The sequence below is a fragment of the Cyrtonyx montezumae genome, unplaced genomic scaffold, assembly GCF_038088225.1.
Source record: "Cyrtonyx montezumae isolate F1298 unplaced genomic scaffold, pur_monq_1.0 scaffold_7, whole genome shotgun sequence".
NCBI classification, from domain to species: Eukaryota; Metazoa; Chordata; class Aves; order Galliformes; family Odontophoridae; genus Cyrtonyx; species Cyrtonyx montezumae.
Genome location: NW_027072078.1, coordinates 2,331,102 through 2,359,101, shown reverse-complemented (window position 1 = coordinate 2,359,101; position 28,000 = coordinate 2,331,102). Strand labels below are relative to the sequence as shown.

Here is a 28,000-nt window from a genome sequence, read left to right as displayed (position 1 = left end):
ATACTGACTTAAGGCTTTCTAGATAATTATCCTGCAATTGCGGGCTCTGAAATATCACATAAATTAGGGCAAACTTTTGTTTTCATTGCACAACACTCAATATAATAATTTCTAAGGTACACTTGATAGAAGGTATCAACTCTGAAATTACTTTGCGTTAAGCTATGTGACATACAGCTGTGGGGAATACTGCAGATACTAAAGAAGGCTTACTAAGTTGGGAATGCAGATTGCGTGGTGACAACGGTAAGACCTGAAAGATGGGTCAAGTCTTTTCTCAATACAAATCCAAGCCTTTTTGTACTGTGCAACTACGTGGAATGAAAACAGCCCCTTGAGATTGAAGAGAAAATGTTAAGACCACCAGACATTTTCTGTCCCGCTAAATCCAAAAGCCAATTAAAGGAGCACTGCAAACAGCAAATGAGGATGGGTTTCTGCTAAGATGTGAAAGGAGAGAACTTCTGAGCATCCGAAATAAAACAGCAATGGATGACCACCACCCTGCACCAACAGCTTACGGACCACTGAGAGAACGTGTTCACAGCCGCGTTACTTCTACCTATATCCTTATGGACAGGCACATCAATCTCCTTGCAAAATTTACATCAAAACCTCTCATAGTGCTGACTAGCAAACAGAAGGTGAGCTTTCACTGTGAGGTTCGAGATTTTGCACGGATCGTACGTAGTCCATTCCCCCCTTCTTGAGCTGTCAATGTTAACACTCAGGGAGAAAAAATCACCTACAACTATCACCTAAAATAGCTGCTTTAGAACAGTTGCACGAAAACATTAAAACAAGAGTGCATTTGCCTGTTGTTTACTCGACACTAATATCTATAAATATGCAGAGAACGGCAAACATATATCTAACAGATTTCATTATTCATGTGTAACCACATTTATCCTGATGTCTTAAGCGTATAAACCAAATTGCACTGCGTCAGTGCCTAAACACAGGCTGGAAATTTCAATTTACAATCCGATATACAATCACTCAGGTTAAGAGATCCCATTAATTTGCAATTTGTTAACACTAATTTTCTCCTATATATGCTGAATGCAATATTATTTTAAACACAGCTCTAGAAATCATAACGAACTTTTTTTTTTCCTCCCCTTTTCCAGGGAACAGTATGAGAATTGCATTTGAACTGAATTTTCACACAAAACGTGGAAGTAGTTCTGAATTGATAACTGAACTACAGTGAACGATTAGGAAGAAAATGAGAGCGGTCTGTTATCTAGGTTACGTATGTCAAAGGTTGTAGCTATTTTCACCTAAAACTAGGCTCCTGCTTTTATGTTCACATCTAGAGGAAGCTCTTCTACAGCATAAAAAAAAAAAAAGTGACATACAAATATTTCAATGCATAAATTTCAATAATCTGTGCCAGCTGAGAGACAGAGCGAGGTAGCCAAGTAAGGTTCCCACAGACTCAGAGTAATGTGGCATATAACAGGGACGTACATCAGCAATGTGCTTTACAGCAGCTCCTCCCGTGATGTGACTATCACAGTGCATTAAGGATACCATAACAGTCGCTGATGTGATCTGCTTTGGAACGTATCACATCATAAACAGATGAAAGAAGAGAAATGGAGCCTTTCCTCTGCTCATAATGCTGTAAAGTGGATAAGTATCATAACTAGGAGTGCACCAATGCTTTATAAATAATGAGATGGGAAAAAACCTCTGAGGTCCACCCAAAGGGCTGATGAACTTGCTGTGTAGACATTAAAGAGATCTTAAATGCCAGCTTGCTTAGTATAGCAAGGTGGCTCCTATGACCCGAAATGTAAAAGCACATTCTGGGCAGCAGAATGCGAACGCAGTCTTCACCGGTGGGTCAGGAACTGAAAGAAGATAGTCTAAATACAATAGTTCTCAGAGACATTCAAAAATGTTCTTGACAGTTTTGATCCTTTGTTACTAGCAACTCCCAAGCAGTGCTATAGTTTGGTTTACAAAACAAAAGCCCTTTGAGGGGGTTTTAATGTTATCTTATTTCAGCAGAAACAATTGGAGTATTTGGGAAAAAAAAACCCACAAAACACTACACCAAATTTATGTAAGGCATAAAAGAGAAAATACAAGTAATAAATGTTGCACTTCAGCGTAGACTGTGAAGAAAAACACATTTGGAACAGCAAGCAAATAAAAACAAATGCTTTTTCTGTGCAAGTCAGCGACGGAAGGATGGCAAGTTTGCAGCTAAAGCTTTTGAGGGCTGGGAAAAACCTGCATCCAACCATCCCGGTGGGAAGCATTTCCCTTGACCCACGTTCTTCAGACACAACCAGGCCCTGCGTGCTGTCCAAATCTTCCCTAGTAACTTGGAGGGTTCAACTTCCTCTTGTAATCGTCTCCCAACTTCTCCACACCAACATTCCAAATGCATCCCATACCCTCCTCTTCCTCTCCAACACATCTCTGCCTGTTCTTCTACACTACCTCTAATCATTAGTTCATCAGCTGCTCTGACCTCCTCTCAACTCTTGCTGATTCTGTGGACTCTACAGAAATCATTCACGTTACCAGATTCTTCCACTATTTTCGTATTTTCAGTTACTGTTTTTATTTAATGAAAATATGCCCGTCTTGATAAGGCATCTCTCCTTTTGGTAAGCAATGGGAATTCCTTCTGATTCGGCTTTAGTGGACTGCAGGTGTTTGACACCTTTCTACAGCCATAGACACCACCATTTAAAACGGGCTGTTGATTAAGGGTTAACTTGAGATTTAAAAAAATAAGAAAAAAAACTTAAGAGATCACCAGCCCTTAGCGTTCCCAGAAAACCTCTCTACTTAAGAAATGAAAGCTCCATATGAACATGTGGAAGAACTTCTTCATGATAAGGGTGATGGAGCACTAGAGGAGGTTACCCAGAGAGGAAGCGAAGTCTACTTCTACAGCGATACTCAAGACCCGTTGGGATGCCTACCTGCATGGCCTACTGTAGGGTAACAGCCTTAGCAGGGGTGCTGGACCCAACGACCTCCCGGGGTCCCAGTGATTCTGTGAAATCTCAGTGCTCTAATTTTAATTTTATTTCAACTTTTTTAAGGGATGAAATGCCATTCCTGCCATACCGACGCCGAAGGGAATTAGGACATTAACCAGGAAGAGTACTACGATCGCCAAAAGAGTGAAAGAGTGACAAAAAGCGAAGGGGAAAAGAGACAAAAGGGAAACACATCTTCTGCTGAGTCAGAATATCACCAATGGATGAAGCTGCCAGAAGGGCTATGCAACACCAAGGTGCCCAAAGAGGAGAGACTTGAAATGAACTCAGCTTTCAGAAGATACTTGAGTGCTCAAGTACTGCTGAAGCATTTCTAATTGCACACCTACTTCTATTAATCGCTCACAAACCTCTTGGCTTTTATGATTTACAAGCCATATGGTTAATGCTTAACAAAGGGAAACCCAGATAAAACCCAACAGCAAAGAAAATAGGCATAGGAGATGCCTGCCAAAAGTGGCAACAAGTTCCACTTCAAGAGCACCTCCGGAGAGAGGTGTGCAGGAATTAAAAGCTGTGTGCCAAAATGAAAGCCTCTTTGCCTCTTGCCAAAGCACTGTGTCTATAAATGCCCTCTCTCTTTCAGCCACTTTCCTGCAATCCCTCTTCAGGACACATTTGGAAATTATTTTAGAAAGATAAAATATCCTGTATCTGTTACCAATTAGAAGAAACATGTGAATATTATTTTCTAATTTGTGGCTCCAACGTGCCTCTTAAAAGCAGAGTAACTGAAACAATTACATCGACTCCTGAATATTTCTATTATGCTCCTGAAAAATCCCCAACGTGGGTATGTCCTCCTCTGCCTGATGTGCCCCAGGGCTGAATGTATCAATAAGTACATCAAAGCCCTGAATGTGAACTGCCAAAACACTGTAATTTCTATGAAGCGAATACGCCAGTTTGTGGCAGCTGCAGCCCAAGGGCTGCCAAACTGATTAGTCCTCTCCTAATGGTCTTTGCACAACTCGGATTCGCAACAAGGGGGTGGGAAGGAGGAACGACCGAAGGAGGATAAGAAGTTGAATAGTAAACACACAGCTCCCTGCTCTGGTCAAGTTGTCCACTACAGTAGCGACTAATTTTCAGCTGGCTTTTGATGTACAAGCTCTAAGCCAGGATTTATAATGGCATATTGGCGGAGGTTTCTTTTTTAAAACCCCGACAGAGTGCGACTTGAGTGACTACCTCCTGAAAATTGGTAATTTCCTGGTGGTTAGCAGGAGAAGGTCTGCCAATGAGAAAGCAGAACCTGCTAATAAATTTATAGTGCGTTATATGCCAATTAGACCCCTTCAGCCATTCAAGAGGCAGTGCCACCAATCAGGTTATCACTCCACAAATGTACTCTTTAGAGCTGATCTCATCACAAATCAATCCTGCATTTAGAGTGCAATTCTCATTAGTATTACTGAGGAATGCACTTGTGAAACAATGCAAGCAGGTATTGTTCTTCTCCCCTCTAAGCGTCCTTCCCCAGTGCTCTGTGCACAGCTATTTACTTCTTGCACACAGACACGTCTGAACTTCAAAATGGTAAATAATCATTCTGAATACCACATTAATTCTGCGTCGAACCAGATTTATTACAGGCGTCATACTCGGGAGTTTCGCCGTCATTCACAAGCCATCCGTGAATCCGCTGCTTAAATTACATCCTTGTATCTGACCACGCACCATGCAATATTCTATCAATACAGCGACTCCGAGCAGATCCCTCAGCCTCTCAACCCATGACACCCACAAGTGTGTAGGTACAGATCTACCCTAAAACTCCTGTCACAGCCTATAGGCACATGGTGGCTACAGGCTGCGCAAGCAACACTGTGTTTTGGATGCTTCCAAAGCAGGCTCTGCTTAACGAGGATGGAAAAGGACTTTGGTTTCAGCTTTGTCATCTAAGGCAGCACAAAGGTGCCTATCAGTTAGAGACACGAGGTAATCTGAATCGCCAGTGATGCATTTCTCTTTTGGTAACTCCTTTTCCTTCTCAGGCTAGGCTCAGGCCTCAGAGAATCCATAAATCTGACCCAACCTTAGGTGGCCTCTTCAAAACTATTTTGCATTTGTGCCAGCAGTTGATCAAATCCGTTCTGATTGAGCTAAATGCTTTGTGATTTGCTCTCGTCAGCTGCCACAGCAAGAACACCAGGAGGAGACAAAAGTAGTGATTGTGGTCGTTTTGGTGGTGAACACAACATCCCTGTGCGGCCACGGAGAAGGGTCCTGGCTCACGCCAAGAGGAACAACCAGTGAAGGGTCCTGGCTCACGCCAAGAGGAACAACCACGGCAGCCTGTGCTGAGGAAAGCTAACTCTGACACAGGAAACACCAAAGTGACTTTCAGACTGGAAGCACCTCGTGTCTCTGCTTCCCCCCACGTGCACCAGCGGGCGAGCTCGGTTTTAGCTGCAGTAGGACTGGCTGTTGTTTGCCAAACTGTCGCCCTCTGCTCACTTTATGTTCCGCAGACCCTTGGCAGAAAACCTTAAGAACAGCGGTGCAAGACGCCTCAGCCTTGGGCTGTCACCTGCATCTTATTTCTCCTTAACCTCTTAAATAACATTGGAATTCGCTCTGTCCCCTGATGGGCACCGTAATGAGAACCACCTGTCAATCACGGCTCCATTAGCCTGGACAGACTTTCACTTCCTGAAACAATTTATTGGATTCCCAAACACCAGCGGGCCCTCTTCCTTTTGAGCCGGGTTTTTCGGGGAGCTATTCAGCGGGAGCGGGTCTCCCTTCGGCTCCTGCTGAGCGGCCATTGTTTCCCCTTTTCCTTTCCTCTTCTGTGCGGGGCAGGCCGAGGGCTTGCCAAAAACTTCCCTTTTTTTTCTGACTGCTCAGTTCACCGGCGCTATACAAAAAACAAAACCTACCGGCTGTTTGCAGGCCTGGGTCAGGCTGGGAGTGCCTCTGGCTGTTCAGTTAACCCCTTCTGCCAAATGGCGGCAGGCTTGGGCCCGGCGTTGGGCCGCACCGCCATCGTCTTTGGGCAGCGGGGCTCCACGGCTCCCACACAAGGAACAAATATCTGCCCTCAGTTAGCATGAAACGGAAGGGAACACTGCTGTCCCCTCCTTTCCCTCGCTTACACTCAAATTGCAGAGCAAAGAAAATCTTACTAATAGGAGATAAAAGCACTTTAAGCTGAAATGTTAGCTTGAAAGGAGTACTTCCATTTCCATGAATGTGTGCAGTCCTTATGAGGTTCATTTGCAGCGTGTACGTCTGCTTTGATGAGATAATAAAATGCATTTTATTTAAAAATATTCCCCCCCCCCACTCCACAAAGGAATTTAAACGGTCAGTTAATCTTTCTGCTTCACAACAACCCACTGAGTAAATAAAAGAGGGCCCAAGATTATATAAACCGATATTCTTCCATCCTAACGCTGGTCCTGAAGATGGTAATACACTGCACAACTGCACCTGAGCGTTGGCTATGTGCCCTTTTAGTACGCATCACTTTAACTTTTAGCCTGGTAAAGGAAAAATGGAAACAAGACGATAGCTCATCCCTAGCCCTCTGTGACTCCCCAGTCAACAGTAAACGGGGGGACTCGTTAGTGCCATAGTGATCCAATCAGGATGAAATTATGCAGCCATGTAAGAAATAATATCTATTAGGCTAATTTAATCAACGAATACTTTACAGATGAATTAGAATGCAGAATCCAATTATTTCAAACATTTGGACTGTCAGCCGCTGTGTTTTTTAAGCAGTGGAAGGGGAGAAAAGAAAGGTTTAAGGATTCTTTTCAGATGACAGAGGCTGGGGTGTATTTATAACAGGAGAGCTTATAGCAGCAGCAAACTGACAACTACAATCAGCACCTTCTGCCGCTCAGACAGCTCACACCCAGGCGGCTCTAATCTAACCTCTCTCCATGGCTTCTGCGGTGTGTTGCTCTGGGATATTGGTATAGACAGCTTGATTTGCTGTTTCAGTGGCTGATAATTACTGTCTCAAGTCTTTATAATTTCCTCTTGCCAGTCAGCCTTTTTAAAGAAGGCTTACGCTCTAATTACAATAGCTCTTTTCTTGTTTTGATGATAAGAGGCGCCCCTGGATAGGTGAAAAATACCCTCACGCTGCAAAACTCAGTTGGTTGTGCCCACTATTTATTCCCCTTGGAAAGGAAGAGCTTATTTTACAGTGCCAAGTGAAGAGAAATGGTATACACTTAATTACTACTAGAAGGGGAAATTAGTTTAATGCGCAACTTGAGACAAATAGGGTAGGACAGAAGAACTGAGGGCAGCGACTACGCACAGTGCATATCCTAGATGCAGTGCTACAGAATGTCTGCTTTGCCTGGTCACAATAAGATCCTAATACTGACTAGAAGACCATCATTCCTTCAGAGAGATCTTTGGACAGCGTGCTCTACCCTCAAACAAAGGTACCACAAATTTCAGATCCACAGACTCCTTGTAGAAAACTTTCCTGTGAACCCATTGGAACTGGCATTTTAGGGAACAACACTGCAGATGCCCTCAGGCTGAGCTACAGAGAAGCATCTGTGAAGAAATCTCCTCATTGATCTTCATCATTTAAGTCACCTAGCACTTCTCAAGAATGAGTGGAACACCTCACAAAGGTGTCTACAATAGCCAGTCCCATCACACTGGGCCTGTCCACTGCATTTGTGATCAAAACAGCTATTTCAAGAACTGCAGATCAAGACAATGAGTAAGATTTGCTCAAGCCTACAGTATAATGTTTTTTTTTTTTTCCACTCATCATTAATGGGTAATCTTCACAGAATCACAGAACGGGTTGAAAAGGACCTCAAAGATCATCGAGTTTCAACCCCCCAGCCACGGGCAAGGTCTCCAACCACTACAGCTGCTCAGAGCCACATCCAGCCTTGCCTTGAATGCCTCCAGGGATGGGGTATCTACAACCTCTCTGGGCAATCTTCTACCGAAAGCTGTTACCAGTTTGTACAGAAGAAGAAAACGAGTCAGGTCACCATTGTCTGTCTCCAGGAATAAGCACTAGTGAGCAGCAGCTAGGTTTTCATACTCCTCCACAAATTGTTGAATGAGCTTGGTAATGCAGCTCAAGCTAAGGAAAATTGAGGCAATGCAGTTTGCTTATGTACTCCTTCTGAATACTTGAGAAAAACCATGAAGACACGCAGAAAACATTTGGCCTGTTGCAGAACGTAGATGCCCCATTGCTCTGTAATGTCTGCTCTGTAATTCCCAATATACCTTGTGATCCAAACATTCTTCTGCCCTGTCATCTGGAGCAGTTAATGGACTCTCTCATTGACTGTCTCCTGCTTATTTAAAAATTTAATGCTCTTCTGATGCCGAAATTACAGCTGTTTCATGTGATGGATTAGCACAAAATACGGGAGTGACAATTTTCTGCAATCTGTAGAATATCAAATTTTGATTACTTCAGGAAGAAGAAGTAAAGTTAGAAGTAAACTGTTTTGATTGATAAGGAGCAGAGGAATACTTAATGCAGTGGTTCATTGGAAGCCTTGATGAATGCCTGGCAGGACTATGATGAGACTCCACATAAGACACGCGATAGCTCTGGGAAGATTTAGGATATTTATCGCTCAAATAAAACAAAACCCAGTGAGATGAGTAGGTGAAGAAGCACAGGGTGATTGCAATCTGCTGATCAAGACTGAACATAATTCTGATTTTCGCAGAGCGAAAACAAACTCATTTTCCAGCTTCCCTACAGAACACTGAAGGTTATTTTAGGAACTTCAGGTACTGCCTTTCTCCAGCAAAGACCACTCCAGATTCGAGTCTTTATAGCAGACGATCTTCAGTTAGCTCTAGGAGTTGTTCTGCTTTCAGGACGTAAATTACTTAGCCATACATTTTGAAGATAAAGATGTAAGTTACCTGTATTTTGGGATATGCCCGTTTAGAAACAATTTACCACCTAATTTTTGAAATTTGTCAGAATCGATCAACAAGACTACTCCTTAGCCAATTCTTCCAGTAATTTGGGGTCTACAGCACTGGATCATTTCATCGCTATCCTTCTGTTTTTGATGAGACACTGTAATTGATGGTATTTATCAGCTCACTCAAAGCAAGTATAACTCGGCAACATGCTGCCTGCTCTCCCTGCAGCAAGGGGAGAATTTCTGATTTGTGATTTTGAGAACATCCAGTAAAAACTGCTGCGCCAACATCTCCTGGGCCCTGCTCCTTCCATGGGCATCATTTCCAGCTTCAAGTTGAGAAAGGCTTTCCAAAATGAGAGCTCTTATCTTCCTACTCAAGTTGGTGCACACTGATGTCTAACTTCTGCTCCAAGGGAAGCTGTAGAGCCTCTGTGAAGAGACGGGCTGCTTTCTAATCAACTACAAATCTCTCCTAGTTAGGGCTTCGATGGCAATACAACGTCAACAATCGTCCTTGCATTCTAGTGATGGTAAAAGCAGATGTGATCCCTTCACTCTCAAACAGTTGTTGAACTGCATCTCTGTGAAAATTCCTAGAGATCACTCTGACTGCAAGCAAGGGAAGGACTTGGTATTGAAAGCACCTTCCCCAAACAGATCAGGCTAAGGGAATCTTCTGAGAGACACAATGAAGAAGAAAGGCACTGGTGCAGAGTAAGACGCATTCGAAGGGAGGGTTGCATCTGAACACCTTTCTCCTCCTTCGGAAAAGGAAGCTCACACAGGTTCACAGCAATGTTTTGCCATGAAAGGAAAGCACAGTTCCATAGGAAGAACTGTCTTTCTGTTTGCTTTTTTACGATGTATTTTCAGTTTACTATTACTAGGTGGAGCTGTCAAATGTTTTGGACAGAAGAATCTGAAGGGAGACTTGGCGACCCAAGATTGAAACAGTTGTCTTGAGTGGAGTTTGTCTGCTCTGAAAAGAAGCGGGGGAGACTCCAACTAATCCATCAGCAATCCACCCCTGGCAGACAGATGCACTGATCAGAAATGACAGCTTTGCAACAGGTTCAAAACCAACATGCACTACAACTCTCTGGCTCTTGTACGCTGTTGAAAAAGCTGCCTGAGAGCTACAGCTAGCTGGGTATTTCCAGCCTTCCTAGCTTACCTACCTCAAGAACGTATACAGTAATACCTGGTGCGATGGGAACACCAGGGACTTTTGCTGGTACTCCAAGGAAGATACAGAAGTATCATCCCGAGTGTGCTTACAACTGTATTTGCAGGCGGAGAACACAACAGCTTTGGACGTTGCTTTGACATTTGGGACATGGAGCAGAACCCAATGGCAGGGTTTGTTACTGCTGAGTACCAAGTCAGAGCAGGCAAGAATGATGACTAAGGTCTTCTTCCCCACATAAATAAGACTTCTAAGCTCGATGAGGCTAGGCCATCACACATCCCAAATCAGATGCTTTCTACTTGGAATATCCTGGATGAGATTCTTAAGCAGGACATAACCAAACTATGTTGTGTACGGTAAAAGTTACTTCCCCACGAACCAATCCCCAAACCATCCCGAATACTGATTTTCCTGCCATTAAACAATACGATAGGCCTAGCTGGTTATTTTATACAGGTTATATAGTGAAAACAAAACCAAAAACATTTCTGTTATTTCCCATTTCTAATATTGGTGCGATCTGACGTTGAGCACGCAGGTTCAGTTTCTTTCCTTCATTAGGAAATTCCACATTTTCCATCTGACAGAAGCTATACCACTCCTGTTGGAAGGATGCCTGGCTACTTTCTGAGCATTTATTTATTTTATTTTTATTTACTTAGTTATTTTTCAGTTCGCAGATTAGGCCAGAAAGGATGGACCACAGAGAAATCCCAAGGCTGGCTGGCAGACCCCATTCCACAGCATGTGTGCACTCACTCAGCACTAAAAAACAAGCTAAGAAAGCAGCTTGTGCGAGCTGCAGAACTAGGAATCAGACTCTAAATACTGCATCTTAGTGGTGATATGATGGCACTCCTGCCTCACCGAACCACGCTTGGTGTGCTAAGTGCCAGCAGCCACAGCAATCACGCTGTTTGCTTGCAGTACATCTTTTGGGAATCACTTTCGCTTCTGAGGAATACAACAACGTGTCAGCTACCTCTAATCCTGCCTGGATGCTTTGAAAATGCTATCGCTCCCTTAGAGATCAAGTGGGCAGCGGCCCCTTAACAGGAACTGGTCTATGAGCTACCACCACATGTCTAATTAATGACCCTGCCAGTCGCAGCTGGAAGAGCTGAGCTGGGGGTGATTAATTAAATTAGCTGGCAGAGGAAATTACAGTGGAAAAGCCAAAGTTTGATTGCTCCATAATTAACCGCAGTGCAAATAATATCTGCATCTATAACTTCCAGCGATGAGATCAGAAGCCAATTGAATTTGGCACTGATTGAAGCTGTAAATATCCTGTGGTGAAAAATGATAGGTTTGTTCTGAAGGGAAAACTTACAGAAATGGACATCCAGCGGATGCAAAAGGGGAGCAGGGGACATGGGAGGAAAGAGCACTGGAATTAGGTTCTTTATTTCAGCCAAGAGCTGATTTCTGTAGTTTCCTGGCGTGGCGGTGGACTCAATATAAAACAGAGAGAAACCTCAAATTCAGCACCTACAGCTGCTGGATGCTTTAAGAGATTCAGTGGACCTAGAAAGTAAAGACTTTCTAGATGCTCCAGCCCCTTGCCTTGCGTTTACTACCGATGGGATTTACTGCTGTACCCTGGGAGATAAATGCACAGCTCAAGAGAGCCTGCTGGCAGAACAATTCACCTCACAACCAGCCTCAACATTCCGTCCCACTTTCATCCTCCACTCTTAGCAGCACTGTCTTGGACCGCTAGAACCCATTTTCCACCTCCCAATGCTCTTGAATTTCTACAACCCATCACAATTATTTCAGGAGTCCCGTAAGCATCTCCTCCCAAAAAACACCCACCGAAGACTTGAAATCCTCTCTGAACTTCCCTTTCATTTTAGAAGGCCCTGGTCACATCACACATCGATCTCAACCCCTGTACCAAAGCTGACGTGCTCTGATTTTTCTCCCACTTTCACTGCTGATGTAGCTCTGGCTGAAACGAAGCTCACCTTTTTCACTGATGCCTGAGAGGCACAAACCCAACACGTGAGCCAAGCCTAATTTACAAGCTTTGTGAACTGTTACCAAATGTACTTTTGGACAGAAATGGCTCATTCCAGAAAATATTTTCTTTCTGTCGTTGTTGGTTTATTTAAGCAGGGGAGCTGTCACTCCAAACGAGAGACAGACGACTGCCAGGTTTGGGCCAGGCTGCATAATTCAATGTACTACTCTGTGTGGAAAACTTAGGCTCTGTCTGGACCAGCAAATAAACAGCTTCCCAGCAATAGGAACGAGAGAGGCAGACTGAAGCACATAATGCCGAGGACTCAATAAATGAATGATTCAGAGGGGATTACCCTTCCTGATCTAGTTTTGCTCTTTGAATCAAACATACCCAAGGAAAGAAAAGGTTCAAAATGCCATGCACCAGAAACTTAGTTCAAATAAGGCTCCAGAACACATTTAGTCCACGTGTAGCTTCCAGTTTGGTTTCTCCAAAGAGAATCCAGCCCGTGCACGCCAAGATCATCCCAACCAACACCTGGGAAGCAGGAGCATTGGGATGGGATGACTCATTTTAAAACTGCCACTGCTCCAGACCAGAATACTCACGCAGATATTGGCACCTACTTTGTGATGTGACCTTCCTCACCAAGTCTGCTTCCTTGCAGCGAGAGGTAACAAATGCACCAATGCATTACAATTCCTCTATTTGCATGAAAAGCAAAGCAAAGGGCAATATTGATTGTGAACACAAAAATCCTGCTCTGCTCTCTCATTTCTCTTTGACTGATCTGAGAGAGCACAGAACAATCATAAAAAGTCTGAGAAGACCTCTCAAAATACATTAATAAATAGCACATTTATTGATTGCTGTCAAGGAAAAAAAGGCACATTCAAATTTACAAGCTACCCTGCCCACATACACACTTATAAGCAGTCCATTAAATACAGCTTGACAAATTGTTCTCATGATTAACTTGAGACTCAACCGCTTTCCTTACGCAGGAGCCAGGCACTGCATCCTACTTCCCTCCTCACTCCTCATACAGCTCAGCTTACCTGGCCACCAAACATGCTCCACTGCGACATCAGCAAGCCTGTGTGCCAACAGTGTGCTGCCATAAGGGTCCTGGTGTTGATCTGCTTGGGATGCTGCAGGCCGGTGCTTTACTAAGGGAAGGCCAAGAATTACAGAGAAATTCTACAACATAATTAAGACATGTTCCCCCTTGTTTTGTCTCCTTTCTTCATTGGCTTTAATTAACTTGCCCTAGGGCAATAAACCTACCAATGAGGTTGGCCAACTCTTAAAAGTATAAAGCAAGTTGTCTCCACGCAGGTCCTACTCCATTAACACTTGAAACTACTGGCTGCTCTCATTTGTGTTTTCCTTCTTTCTTCCTTTCCTTTCTTATTTCTTTCTTAACAAGGTTCTTAAATATGTAAACTAAGTGAGATTTTACAGTTTGACTTCGTGGAGAAAAACCTATATCCTGCCTGCAAAATCCCAGTGCCGTCGGGTTTCTGTTTCAACATGAAAGCCATCATAGAGAGATCTGGCCATGCTATAATCCAACAGAAGACTTGCAGTACGCTATAGAACGGAAAGGTCTACAAAGGGCTCAGTTTTAGCCTGAACCTGGACAGCTCTTAAGGCCACCACAGCTCATTAGCATTTGGCAGGTCGTAGTCTACGTGTCTCCACAGTCAGGAAACCTGTCATCCAGTAAAGATTTCGCTGGAAATCATTGGCCACTCCTAGCTAAGGCAGCAGTAGATCACTTGGACTTGTGGAGGAGCCTTGCAAGTGCTTAATGGAGGCTGTGACTTAATTGTGCGTGCACCCAGGTTCCCAAGTTCAGCTGCTGCTGTAGTGAAGTGAAAATACAACAAAACTGCCACTTGGAAATTCTGACCTGGATGAGGCTAGAAAAATATTTAAATCTTTCATGGAGAAAAGAAAAGTTAGCTGGGAGATTTCTAGGCCAATCATTTGTTCAGCATGAAGACTTTTTGAAGCACATCCCGTCCGTACCTTCTGAGGGTTACCAATCATTAGAGATGGCTTCTTCTCACTACTGTACATCTCTGCAGACTCGCACAAAAATGCCTCAGCTACAGGACTTTGCACTGTCTGCACAATCTAGTTAATAGGCACAGCCAGGCATTTCATTCCACTGTAATTCCGGTCCTCTAAAGGCTCCAATTCGTCACCTGTGTTCACCTCAACACATTTTAGTCTGCTATTTAATTACTTGAAAGCTCGAGCGACGGTGGTCTTAGTTCTCCTGGTCACTTCTCTTTTTCAGGGGTTCGTCGTTGAGTCCCCTTCAGCACCCGTACATCTGAAATCCAGCAGCGAGCGCGCTGCCTCTGACTAACGGCTATTTTAGAACCGTGGGGGGAAACTGCATTTGGGCTGATGTGTGTATCAAGTTTCAGTCCAGTCAAAAGCCAGCACCATCTTTTCACTGCTGCCCTTTTCATTTAGTTATCTTACTGAAGTCTTATCTCCCCAGTCCCTTGCCATAGGCTACCAGCTTCCTGCAGAGCCAGAAACAAAGCTGAGTCTTAAACAAAGGAAAAAAAAGGAAAAAAATCACAAAAGAGAGAAAGTTGGTCACAGTTACTGTTATGGAGCCCTGCAGGTTCTGTAGCCACGACCAAAGCAAAGGCATGCTGCTGCTTCTGTACCTAGTGTCACCGGCCAGCACAGCCCCCAGTAGCACGGCAAGGCACTGCCTTTTTTAAAGTACTGCTCAGCATCAGCACCGCTGTTTTTAGGCACTGCTCTTTTCTCTGCTATACCACGAGCTCAAACAAAGCTAGCTACTAGCCAAACAGCCCATGAAAGCACGAATGGCCAAAAGCCATGCAGGAAACTGAATCTGCATAACTTCCACCATCGAGAGTGACCGCTGTAACACTGTTAAGCCCAAGAGAAAGACAAATGTGACCAACACAACCATGGCGTGCTCAGCTCAACCAGTGACAGCCTGCCCCGTGTGTTCAGCCACAACTGATTTACCGCTTTCCTTTAAGAGTACGAACCCACTGCGTTTAAAGACAGCTAATCTAACAACGCTTTACTCAGTACATTTAATTTTTCTATCGCATTTTCCTCGATGTATCTAAAACAGAACTCTCCGTATTTATCCCTCAGGTGGTGCAGAGCTGTAGACAGGCCCACAGAGTACACGAAGCAGCGTGAAACTTCATTTCAGAATAAATGATAAAAACTGCATGCAAGTATATAACTTAAATGCTTCCAAGGGTGCTGCTGTAAATGTATTCCTTGCCAAAAATGAGTGGGTTGCTGTCAAGGTGTGCCTGACCCATGCAGTGACCTCTGTCTCTCTGTTGGTGAGTTCTGTGCTGTATTTCCGAGTACCTCAGGAAGCAGGACGTCCTCCTGCAGCAGAAAGCTCTTATTTGTAAGCTTATCACACTCACCGCTGCCTCTCTTCACGTCTTCTGGATGCTCTTCAGAGTTTAGTTCTAATTCCTTCATCACCGCTGGAAACTGCTTTCAAATCAAGGGGTGAACTTTCCACACTGATGAGTGACGAGGAGACGACTGCCCGAGCAACAAGAAGGTACACAGACACACTTATCAAACCATTCGACCCCTGCTCAGCATGTTGGAAGCTGCAACCTCTTTATCAATGCAATATTAAAACAACGTGGTCTCAACGGTTTACTTTCATCCCATCTTCATTTCTGTACTGTCAAAACACTCATAAAATCTGGGCTGGAGGAAGTATCTTAGCTCACAAGTAGCATTTCTTACAACGGGCAACGAAGAGAACGATGACCACGATAATGATCGCAAACCAGGCTTCTGTTTGCAAAGTGCTCGAGTTTTTATCAAAGACAGATTTGCACAGTTGAACTCGGGAGCATTTTATCTAAAGTGCTCATTAACTTGGACAACTGGGGTTGTTATTTTTTTTTCTCGCTGCTGCTTTGTTTTTAGTTTTAATCATCCAGGCATCTCCCAGGCCGCTATATAGGCACCAGTGCTCTCCTGGATCGGATTCTGGATTGCAAGCTCTGCCAAGCAGCTACAGGGACAATAAAATACGCCGTACCACTAACCTTCATCTCTTGAGAATTTCATCTCAGCTTCAGAGGCCTCAAATGGTGAAATACGAACAGCCACCGCCCAAGCTGACATTTCATTTGGCTCAGTTAGTTATTGTTATTATATGCATTTCCTGGAAGCTACTGGTAAGTGACAATCTTTTTTTTAATTTCATTTTAAAACAATTACAATTACTCTAATCCGAAAGCATGCAATCTACCATGTCAGAATCGGTTCATTTCTGCAGTAATATGGGGGAAAGGCTTGAGTTTACTGGCAGAAGTGATTCGGCCTTTTTATTTACGTGTGTGTGCTCGAAAATGTGATACTGTTGTACTAATAATTTATACCTTTTCCTCATTATCCTTATGAAATATCTGCTGTCCAAAAGAGAGCTAATGTAACTCCAACTCAATGGGAGACGCGCTATTTAAGTGTAGCTCAACCAGGAGGAAGACAGGAGTGAGTTACAACTCTCAGGGCTTGTCGGTGGGTGAGACTCTCTGCTAACAGGATCTCCTGAAATACCTTAAGTAAAATCTTAAGTCCCCTAGCAGCTGTTTGGTCGGCAGAAGCACAGCTGTCTAAACTTTATTGGCAGTAAATGTCATTCTTGCACACAAACTGCATGCCTGGAAAACCCAAAGGCACATCTTGGTCCGTTAGTGCTATCACATACGATCACATTCCCTGACGAGATGTGAAAACTGAAATGGAAAACGTCAACAAACTCTGGCCGCGGTGAGGACTGGGGCATGCCCGCTGACAAGCGTGCCGCAATGACAGAAATTTACTTTGAGTTGCAATTAGTGGCACTGTCATTTTTGGGCGCTCCTGCCAATTAATTAAGCCTGTCAAATGGAAAAACAGCAGCATTCACATGATAATTTATATAGGGAGAGACTAGCCTAGGAAATCTGCTTCTGCAGCCAACAAAATCCCCTCCGAGCGCTTAAAAAAATAAAGGGAAAAAATATATGAAGAAGTAGAAAGGGGGACTGGGTTGCAGGGGGGAGAAAGTTAAACTGTCCTTGTTATAATTGTTAACTCTGATCGCTGAAGTAGAAGATGGGCTGATTAAAACTCCAAACGAGCCCCTAGCTCGCTTAAATCTCAGAGTCCGGAATGATAGAATCAGAGGAGTTTATTCATACCATTAAGCCCCAGAGAACTTAATTGAAAGAAGAGCATAGCCTGGACCTTGACAAGCGGGAGGTCACAGTAATTGCTGCCGGACATATTTAACATTAAGATAATCAGGCCATTAATTACCCTTTGGATCATTAAATCAGCCAGTTGCAAAATGAAATTTCTGCCTCTATTACTCACTTGAGAGACCACAGGGGTGGCTTTTAATTTATCAGTGAGCTTGAGATACAAAGGACCAGGCTTGGGGAGGAAGGAAAGGGGGAGGAGGGGGGGGGGGGGCTGCTTCAGCAGAGGCAGGAATATCAATCCGCCATGCTTGGTGATCGTGGCAAATTAACTAGGTAAGATAACCTCAGCTTCTAAAGGCAGAAGCTGGGGGTATGTAAATAGATGAGGGCAGACAGGGAGATCAGAGCCTGCACACCACTTAGCAGGATAATAAAGGAAATCATCCTTGATTATCAGTGCTAATTTGGACACTGCCGGTAGCTTGTTATGCGTGTTCTGAGTAGCATTTAATTAATTCAATTGCTTGTTAATGAGGGAAGTGACATGTGGGGAGCAGATGCCACCCAACTGCAGATGGGTTCTGGTCAGCCCTTCACAATAAAATTTTCCCTTTTTTTTTTTTTTTTTTTTGAAAAACACACATCCCCCAGCCCTAAAATGGGAAAGGTGTCAGGCATGGAGGAGCATTCAAAAGGGGCAAAACACTGACCTCATCAGGCCAAGAACTGCTACGGAACCAGACCTGGCAGCTGTAGGTGGAGAGGTATTAGTGTTCCCCCAGGCACACGTGTAATGGTGCCAGGAACTGGAGCCCTACAGCAACCCCGTGGCCAAAAACGGGCACGAAAATGGGAGGGAGCTGAAATGGAGGCTCTTTACAAGAGTCCTCGTGTCTTCAAACATGGGGATCTAACGGAGTCAGTAGCTCTGTGCTTGCCCTTCATCAAAATTCACTGCAAGTGCAAATAATGAAGGAATAATTATTTTTATGAAGAAAAAAAAAGAAAAAAAAAAAGGGCTTAATTTTTTACACAGAAGTCACTCAACGGCATAATGGACGTTAGCCTTGGAACAGCAAGCCAGACTTCAGCTTGGAATTGTAAAAGTCTGCTAAATATAGTCCAACTGCATAATGTTTTTTCTGACACCATTAAATTCCGTTCATTAGCGAGTGAGGGATCAAACTGGATCTTACATCTTAGGGTGAAAGTCAATTCCTGACACTGCCAGCTCCCAGCTCAAGACTTCCCAGGCAGCGTTAAGAACCTCTCTGTTTTCCTGTGACCTTTGTTAACAAGAACAAACACAACTAACTGCTATGCAAACAAACCACCTGAGCAAAATTGCAAGGATGGTGTAGCAGGAACATGCAGTGACTGGGAAGTTGTGTCTTCCATCCAAACCACTTCTTAACAAGCTCTGGAATGGTAGCATTATGTGCACCTTTGATTTTTAATACTAAAAATCTTTACACCTCTCTATTTTTTTTCTCTCCCGACATCCACATTAAAACAAAAACTCTACACTTTCAAGCACGTTTCTTTTTGCTGTATCAACCAGAACACAAAAAACGGGCCGTGGAGATTCAACATATCTCAATCTCAGCTCAGAAGCATGTTGTATTGACTGCAATGGAAACCACAACACCCAAGCTCTATCTGATGAACTGCTGCATGGGGCTGCCTCGGCATGGCTTAAAATGACTCCTGTTGTGTTCAGGGACATGGTTTAGAGAGAACTATTGGTGACAGGTGGACAGTTGGACTGGATGGTCTTGTAGGTCTTTTCCAGCCTTGGTGATTCTATGACTAGATGTAAAGGGCAGTGAAGAGCCGAGCTTCTACTAACTGTTCAGCCTTCATTTTTGGAATATGTTTTTAATGGAGTTGGAGGTTTCTTCCTATGTAGGAATGTTCTTAAAAAGATACTGAAACTGTGGAGAGCCCTTCAATTTCCAAGTCTGCGGAGAGCTAATGCGAATTCTAAGCATCACTTCAGCAGAAGTGATGAAAAGAAAAAGCATGGTTGGGATACGGTGCTGGATATCATGCTGCCCTTCGCTGTCCCTTTGGCCAGCAGCTTCCAGATGGTGGAGGCAGTCTCGCTGCTTCCATAACCCAGTACACCCAGCAAGATGGAGACAGAGCCTCTGGGAGCTCAGAGAAAGAGGGTGAGGACCAGAGAGCAAATAAGCCCCTCCTGGAGCGGGTAAAGGAATGGTAATAGCTCATCTCTTTTGGGAATGGGGGCCATCATCTCAGGAAGCCAATGGTGCCAACAAGTCTGCAGTCAGAACTGGCTTCACGTCATCTCCAGCATTCCTTCATGCAGCAAACTCCATCTCAGCCCCACTGAGCTGCCCAAACTACTCCTGTGCCCTACCACTCAAAATCAATGTTTTAAGAGTGTGCTTAAACAGTATCAATAGCAATTACAGGGGGAAATCTTGATTCTCATCCCAAGACTCAGTTAATTGTCGCAACATTGATTTACTCTAATTTGACTTCTCACTCCAAATTAAACCCACATTACTGAAGGAAGGACTACAGGCAAGCTCTTCTCATTGACCCCCTCCCATCCAAGACAATAAATTTGATATTGAATACACTTGAAAAAATGGCAGTTGTTGCAGGATCCATACTGAAAGATCTCCCCTTTTTTTTCCTTTTTTTTTTTTCCTTCTTCCTGCAAGTAATTAAAAGATGCTTTTCTTGACTAATGATCCCCCTGTTTAGAAATGGGAAGTCAATACTCCTTCACCAGCAGTCAGCTTCAATTTGTCACAGGGCTCCCGAAGTTTGAGTGGTGGTTCTCAGGGCTGCTGGTAATTGCTGGAACCAATTACCAGCCTTCTAAAGCTGACCTAATCAGAAGCCCATGGACAACACTCGGAGGCCAGCTGGTCCCCTTCTCCTTCTGCATTCACATATTCTCCCGTGCTAGGTTTTTCTGCTGCTTTGCCAACTTTTCTTACTCACCAGGAGCTCATGTTAATTCCTCCTTCCTTGCTGTAGCCATGTGAACACCCGCAATCTGAACTTTGGCTCATGCTACTGCTTTACATTATGCCTCTTCCTTGGGGGATCCTTTTGCACCTGTGCTCTCATTATCTGCACTGGCTTCCAGTTATGCTAGATGCTAGATGCAATCCGAGGTGTCGCTTTTGATCCAGAGACAGTGAATGACCCAGAGATCTGATTATTTTATAAACTGCCTCTCACACTCTTACGAGATCTGGAGCAAGCTAACTATTAGAGAATGCACGTGGCCAATATCCTTGATGAAAGTTATGGGAGCAAGGACTTCTGCTACAAAACTTTCAGGCTTTGAGTTCATAAATTCCAACACGAGAGCCTTTCTGACCTTCAAAACATGCTTTCATGTTTACCTTTTCCTACAGTATTCTCAGAGAAAGAGTTTTAAGTGAATATGAGTGCACTAGGAAAGGAGGTTAAGTTTAGGTTTAAGTCTGATTATTGGTTTAACTTACCTCTGAGTGTGCAAAACACAGCAAGCTGCACTCAAAGCCTGGCACGGGTCAATTCTTATACCCACTGGTGTCTTTTTCCTGGGTAGGACTCCTTAATAGTGCTGTAGCCTAGAGTTGGCCACTTGGTAGTCCTTTCTGCAAAACATCCACCCATCCCTCTACTCAGCAAGAACGCACGGAACTCAGCTGCAATTATTCTGGGCCAACTTCTCACCAGTAGAAGGGACTGCTTTTGAGAAACCACGCACGTCAATATTTTCAGATTCCTCTCAGTCCAATGTACGAACACTCCTTGAGTCTCCCAGGCCAACAGATATCTGTGGAGCAGCCAAAAATCCTTCTCTGCCCTTGAAACCATTTATGTTGATGGCTTCATCTCCAGTGGAAAGAGACAACGTGAAATAATGAAACCCTACACTGCCTGATTCCCTCTACAAATGTCTATTAACAGAGCGTCCATCATCGTGCTGACAATTTCTGGCAGTTGTGTGGGGAGGGGGACACAGCAGACAGAGAAGAGCTAAAACACATGCTTATCACAAAGAAACACATCAAGCCTGTATTCAAGGCCTTTTACTGATGAATTGTGTCAAGGCTTTTGAATCAGTTGGGAGAACGGTTAAGAAATCTGTTGTTGTGCTTCTAATACTTTGTAGGCACAGACTCAAAGACTGAGCAAGCACGTGGAGAACTATGGAGGTTAGATTAATGAGTGTATGCAGTGAAACTGAAAAGGGGAGAACTGTGAGACAGGTAACAAGTGGGGCTGCAGAAGGGAACAGAGATACGATCAAGACCAGGAGAAACTGAAGAAAGCAGAATTGCTTCTCTCCCAAGTCCGATGGGGTTTTGGTGGGAAGTCATTAAAGCAGGAGCACACTGAGTGACTGCCTCCTCACACAGCAGCTCTCAGACTGTGGCTGACCCAGTAGCTCAACAGCGTGGGTAGGAACAACTCCCCAAGAGCAGGTATCAGCTCTCTTACCCATCAGAAGTTGTTTTGCTGAATGCTCCTTTCCTTTCTAATCTCCACATATCCCTGGGCTCTCTCCATCTCTCTCCACCAGAGTTCTGAATATCTCAGCACCCCCGATGTATTTCTGCTTGCTTACTTTCACACACACAGAATCACAGATGTCATTTTTTTCCCCCAAATTCTCTCCTCTTATACCACTGTGAAGAGGAGGGAGTGAGCAAACTAACTGTGTGCAGATTAGCTACCTGCAGGCTTAAACCACAGCAGCCCAGCACAGCCCAGACACCATCAGCTTTCTCTGTTGCAAGGGCACACTGCTGGCCCACACTCAGCATGGTGACCCCTAGGCCCATCTCTGCAGAGCTGCTCCCAGCTGGGTGTCCCCAGCACATCGTGGTGCTGGGGCAGTTCCTTCTCAGGGGCAAGACTCTGCCCCATCATCCAGGGATCTCTAAGGTGCTTTATTGCAAAGTCCAAAGGGAAGCACACACTTTGAAAAGGCAGAGTTTCAGATATTCCCCTGCAAAGTATCATTTATGTCCTGCTCCAAACAGCAGGAAAAAAAAAAAAGGAGTTAGTACTGAGAGGATGTCTAAAATTGCTCTGTGGGCAAGCTTTCATATTATCTTAGCTTTAACTTTTCTACCATGTCTTCCACCATATAAGCACTTGAACAAACAATTGGAAAGATAAAATTAATCTTTATACCTTTTGTCCCAAGCTAGTCCAGGAAGGAAAGAAAAATTATGTCAGAGGTAAAAGTTAACGGCCAAACATAAACACATCCTAAAGAAACCAAGAACTGAAATAAGCTCTGAGCAAGAAATAGAAAAAGAACATGAAAAATTGAGCTATTTAACTTAATCTTCCTCGCATGTACTTGAGATGCACTGTGACAATGTCTTTAATTGACATATGAATTCTACAATCGTGATTTTTAAGGATATCCAATTAAGTGTATGCCTTTCTTTTGGATGTGTATTTTCTGCTCACCTCAACAGTAAAGAGAGAGATGTGTTTAAGAGCAACAGTGTAAGGTTTTGGATTAAGCAGAAAGCAATCCCCAAAGGCAATAATCAGTTGATTTCAACCTAACTGATGAAATTATTGTATTAACTGTATAATAGTGTATGTGTATATTAGCAGACATACAGTTATATGTGGATAAAGATTCCGTGTAGGTCTCATTGAATGTATTCATATGCACAGCCATTCACCCAAGTAGCCTGATTAATCTACTTTGCTTCATTCTCGAAGACGAACCAAAGGTGGCACCACAAATTCATTTTTCAGTGCTAACGAAATAATGCAATAAGAAATAGTTGACTTTGTAACAGACAACAGCACCAACCTACTCCTGTACAGCAAGAGGTGGCCCTGCTAGAAACTCCCAGGTTATAATTTCACCCGATCCAGTGCGGGGAAAAAAGCAAAATCCATCCACACATCAACAAGATCAGAGTACAATTCCCTCTGACTTCTTTTATATGCAGGAAGCAAACAATGAGAGCTAAACCTCTGCCATATCAATTGCTACCTGGGGGTTGAACAGTGCTCAGACACAGGCTGCTGTCCCAGAGCTCACACTCACACAATTATAACACACTTCTAAAGACAACTGAAGAGATTGGCCCAGCTGGGCAAGCTAGTCCAGAAGGTCCTTCCTCTGAAATACAGTCTGCCAGAAGTTGCTCTGCTTTCCCCCGAGATGCTGTGTTAGTTACAACTATTAGAACCTACACTTAAAATCCACAAAAATCAGGAAGTCCTTAAAAACAAAGTCTTCCTCCTTTAATAGAGATCAAATGAATTCAGCATAAAAAACCTTCAGACTTCAGTAGGACAATACATCACGGAAGATTTTCACTGTGCTGAGCTACAACTGGTTGGTAAAATACTGTTCTCACTGGAAATGCACTCCCCCATCAACTTAACGCCTTCATATACATCACGTACAGAAAGTAAGAGAGTCCACAGTGAGCAGGGCTTTCATGACAGCTCTGATGAGAACCCAAAGACCCGAGAGCCAGAAGCAGATTATAGGGCAGTGTCCTGGGTGAGTCTCAACTACTGAAGGCAGATTATTAATCAGTATGGGCCAGGAGCTTTGTGGCTTAACAAAACAAAGAAACTTAACGACAGTATAATTTAGATGGAGGTCTAACCAAGTGGGAGGGCTAAATCTCCCACACTTTTGTCAGTCAGTGAATTGTACAGAGAACCACGGAGCTGCTGAGGGCTACCCAACTTCTGACACACATCTCATTTGACACGTGTTCTCCCTGGACTCGCAGCGAAGACATATACCCAATGATCTTTACAAGGGGCACTTGAAGGAAGAACTGTTAAGTCTACGTTGTGAAATGTTGTAATGCCCCTTAACGTCCTACCAGCTCTGACTGTGAGATGTCACAACGAGCAATTAAGTTCTCCCCGGGTCATAGTTCACAGCTAACAGGTAGGATCTGCCTGTTAGAATCACATGCTCCCTGCTACCTGCAGAATCACGTGCTACCTGAGCACTGCATGAAACAGTCATGGAGAAAGAAAGCGTACCTTGTGGAATCTGACGAAGGTTTCATATGGCCTTGGCTGCTCTCCTCCCAGACACTGTTTGCCAACTCATTCCCGATTGAAGACATCACCTTGATGAGCTCTATAGGCCAGTCGTCCAGGTCGAGAGAGCGGACTCGGGAGAGGTGTGTGCCAAGGTTTCGGTGTATACCTGAGCATTCGATGCATATGAGGGCTCCCAGATTCAAGCTGGCCCAGTCAGGGTCTATGGGGAAAAAAAAGGACAAAGGCCATCAGCAGTGCAATACAACTCCAAACAACGCTTTCTGGTTGACATTTGCGGGTGAAGATTTTGCCTCCAAACACAAAGGGGAAAAAACAGGTGTGCCGTTCACAGCACAGTTGGGAAGTCGCTCGGAAGGATCCATTTTTGCCTTCTTAAGACACAAATGAGAACCCCTAAGGGGGGAGGGATCACAAAAGATGAAGCCCAGCTACAGGCAAAAGGAAAATGCAAATAAGAAAGAAGAAACAAAGGCAATATAAGCTGAGTAGAGCAGGCAGCATATGAAGAAGTGGTAGAAAAAGTCCCTCCTTGGGAATCTAGAGTCACTCGTAGCCAATTACAAGAGAAAAAGAAAAAAAAAGAGTAGATACAGTGTCTCTGTTGCTAACTATATCAACTCCCCTACTAACCATCTATATCATCACCTACATATGGCTTTCACATCTAACACACTATGGGGTATGTTTTCATCTCTAAGATCAGGGAGATAAGTACTAAGATGAAAATGTGATACTTTGAACAGTCCCGGTTTTAGTGTACTAGCCAGAAGGATTCCACAGACACACACACAAAAAAATAACCTCACAAATGATAAGGCTGTGACAACCCTGACAAAAGCCGGGAAATTCAAAGTCATTTCCCAAGATGGTTCACTTTTTGTCACTGTCCTGTGTTATTTAAATCTAGATTGGTATGAATATCCCTCTTCAACAAACATTCGCTTCAACAAATGCAATGAAAGACTTATGGGAGGAATTTTTGGTGGCTTTTTTTCCCACCTGCTGTCAGATCTTTTCTTCTCTCCTCACCCTGGGCCTCCCAAAGAATGAGGAGACGATGACAAATGACAAGCAGGAAAATCACCATTAATTGAGAGGGTAGGCACAATTTTTATTCAAATCTAAACAAAATTCCGAGCTGAAAGGAAATCAATTTCCAATGTCCCCTTCTATTCGTGCAGATTTTGCCAAAGGACTTTGGTGATATTTCTAGTTTGTGTCACTCAGAATTAGAAAGGTATTTCTGGCAGCCAAAATATAAGCAAAGAAGATGTTTCTTAGCTCTTTGCCACGTCACAACTGGGCAACCATTATGAAAAGGGTGCAGATGCTTCAGACAGCCAAGTGTACTCACTGAAAAAGCAGACATTTTTCTGTCAGCCTTTAGAAATTGAAAGGAAAAACCTACAGAAATTGAAAGAAAAAAAAATAAAGCACAAGAAAACCCACCATCTTATTTCACTTAAGCAGCAAAAACAGACCTTTTGTTTCAAAAGTTTCTGTCTAAGGGAAGTTTCACTCTAGGAAGAGACAGCAGGCGTTTCAGATCTCCAAACCTACAGAAGACAAAACGCCTGCCATGCTTTACAAGCCCTGGGGAGGACAAGGACGAAACATTCCTTTCTTGCATATTTCTCCAGGTCACCCCCACGAGTTACTTGTGGTATCATGATGGAAGGGGAACTCGAGCAGTACGTGTGGAACACACTGAAACCCCTACAATGCTCATCTGTGTGTAAAAGCTTATACGGGGCAGATATTTGTTTTACATTGACCAACTGTGACTTGGAATGAAATCTCTGCCTCTGACCTGCAAAGGCCAGGGTTATCTTCACAGACACCGAAGGTGTTGGGAGCTGAAAGAAGAAGCACTACCTCAGAATGAAGCAAGAGAAAAATCACTGATTAATATCTTTACAATTATTCCAGCAGAACTGACGTTAGGGACCTGGTGTGTCCCAAAGTACATCAGTGTACTCAAAGCACATCCACTGGACTTCCTACCAAACACATTTTAAAGTTATTTGTCTACTTTCAGTTGATGATAAAGGTGATAACCGAGCAGTTACATGAAATCTCATTCGTACTTTAACAGTCTGGTAACCCTCAGTCCAGTTGGAAGGTGGCAAACAAGAAAAGGAATAAAGAGGAAGCATACTGAATTTATTAGACATTCAGGGAAGAAACAGACTTGCTGATTTTGGTTACAAGTGGATAATGCCGAGCGTGACATGGATCTGATGAACAGGTTGGACAAGCAGTGCTGTCCTTTGGGTTCTGGGGAACAAATTCCATGATGTCACCACTGACCGAGTGTGCACATGAGAAATTATTCTCAACAGGATCTATAGTAGATGACAAAAGTCACTACTGACAATCAGTAGGGCAAGCTGTCACACAGGTCACTCTGAAAGTAATGTCTCCTATCGACTTCCATGGCAACTTCAACAGACACAAAGAACACCATAGCACTCTTTGATAGAGCAAATTCTCAGCTACAAAACGTTGTTTTTTTTCCAACACGGTCACTCATAATAACCTGTACCAGCAGAGGTGACTTGCTGCCATTGCTAAAACACACCACCCACTGCCTCGCTGTGTTAACATCCACTGTTTGGTCTCCATCAACGTTCAGCAAGTGCTGGTGCTCAGAGGGTGCTATCTTTTCTGCACGGAGGAATTCAGTGACATATTTTGGTTTCATCTACCCTTCCGTGTCCAATGCCATTTGGTCAGACCGCCCCTCTGCTGCCATCTGTCACATGGCAACAAAACAGAATGGGATGTGGTGGGAAGGGTCAGCCCCTACTGCCGTACCACCAGTGTCTGCCTCTGAAGTCGTGGGCTGGTGCCACAAAATAGGAGGCGTTACTTTTGGAGCAGCCATTGTAGATGATTGAGGACGGCTCCTTTCGACACATGCATCTTCCTCTTGCCCTGTGTAGTCAAACAAGTCTAAAAGCTCATGCTTGAACATCTCAAGCTGTAACTGGTCTTTTTTCCTTCTTTTCATTAAAATCAATCAACCAATCAATCTTCCTTTCCTTGTTGATGCTAACAGTATTTCTGAAGGCTGCTTAGAACACATAAAAGCTCATGGCAGGCTTTTCTCCAGCAGGCACACACCGAAATTTGATGTTAAAAGAAGGAAAAAGCCTACTTTATGTAGCAATAGTTAGAACAAAGCTAGCTTCCCTCCTTGTGTTACAACCTGGCTAACAAAATATGGGCATTTTTACATTGCTCAATATTCCCTGAAAAAATGTTGTGGCTGTCCTTATTGTTACGAATGCTTAGTTTTCTCCTCGAAAAACTTCCTCCCCACTTTGACTTTAACCTCAATCAAAATGGAATCATTTGAAGGCCAAAGCTCTGGAGACAGCTATTTTCAGAGAATAACCTCTCCACGCCATTTCCTTCATCCCTGTGGACATGAGGTGGCTGATGAAAGAGTTACACAAGCTAAACTCATCTGGATTCAGCACAGCAAAGACTGAGCAGGGGAATCTCTCTGAAGAGAGGAGCAGCAGTTGGTGAAGGCATCTTGCAGAGCTGGAGCAAAGAGAGAGAAAAAGGCCTAGCTTTGCAGTTCTTTGAGCATTTCCTTCTGCTATACATATAGAGAAATGAAT

General features: G+C 43.7%; 1 protein-coding gene across 4 annotated transcripts in view; it reads right to left on the bottom strand.

Moving 5' to 3' along the window:
• The window catches only part of AGAP1 (ArfGAP with GTPase domain, ankyrin repeat and PH domain 1), a 236,199-nt gene that overhangs the window by 6,627 nt on the left and 201,572 nt on the right, over nucleotides 1–28,000 (bottom strand). For all 4 annotated transcript variants that reach the window (XM_065750749.1, XM_065750750.1, XM_065750751.1 and 1 more), the window contains one exon: nucleotides 24,345–24,567. In XM_065750749.1, coding sequence (XP_065606821.1) covers nucleotides 24,345–24,567 — 223 coding nt within the window. The remainder of the gene's footprint in view (nucleotides 1–24,344; nucleotides 24,568–28,000) is intronic.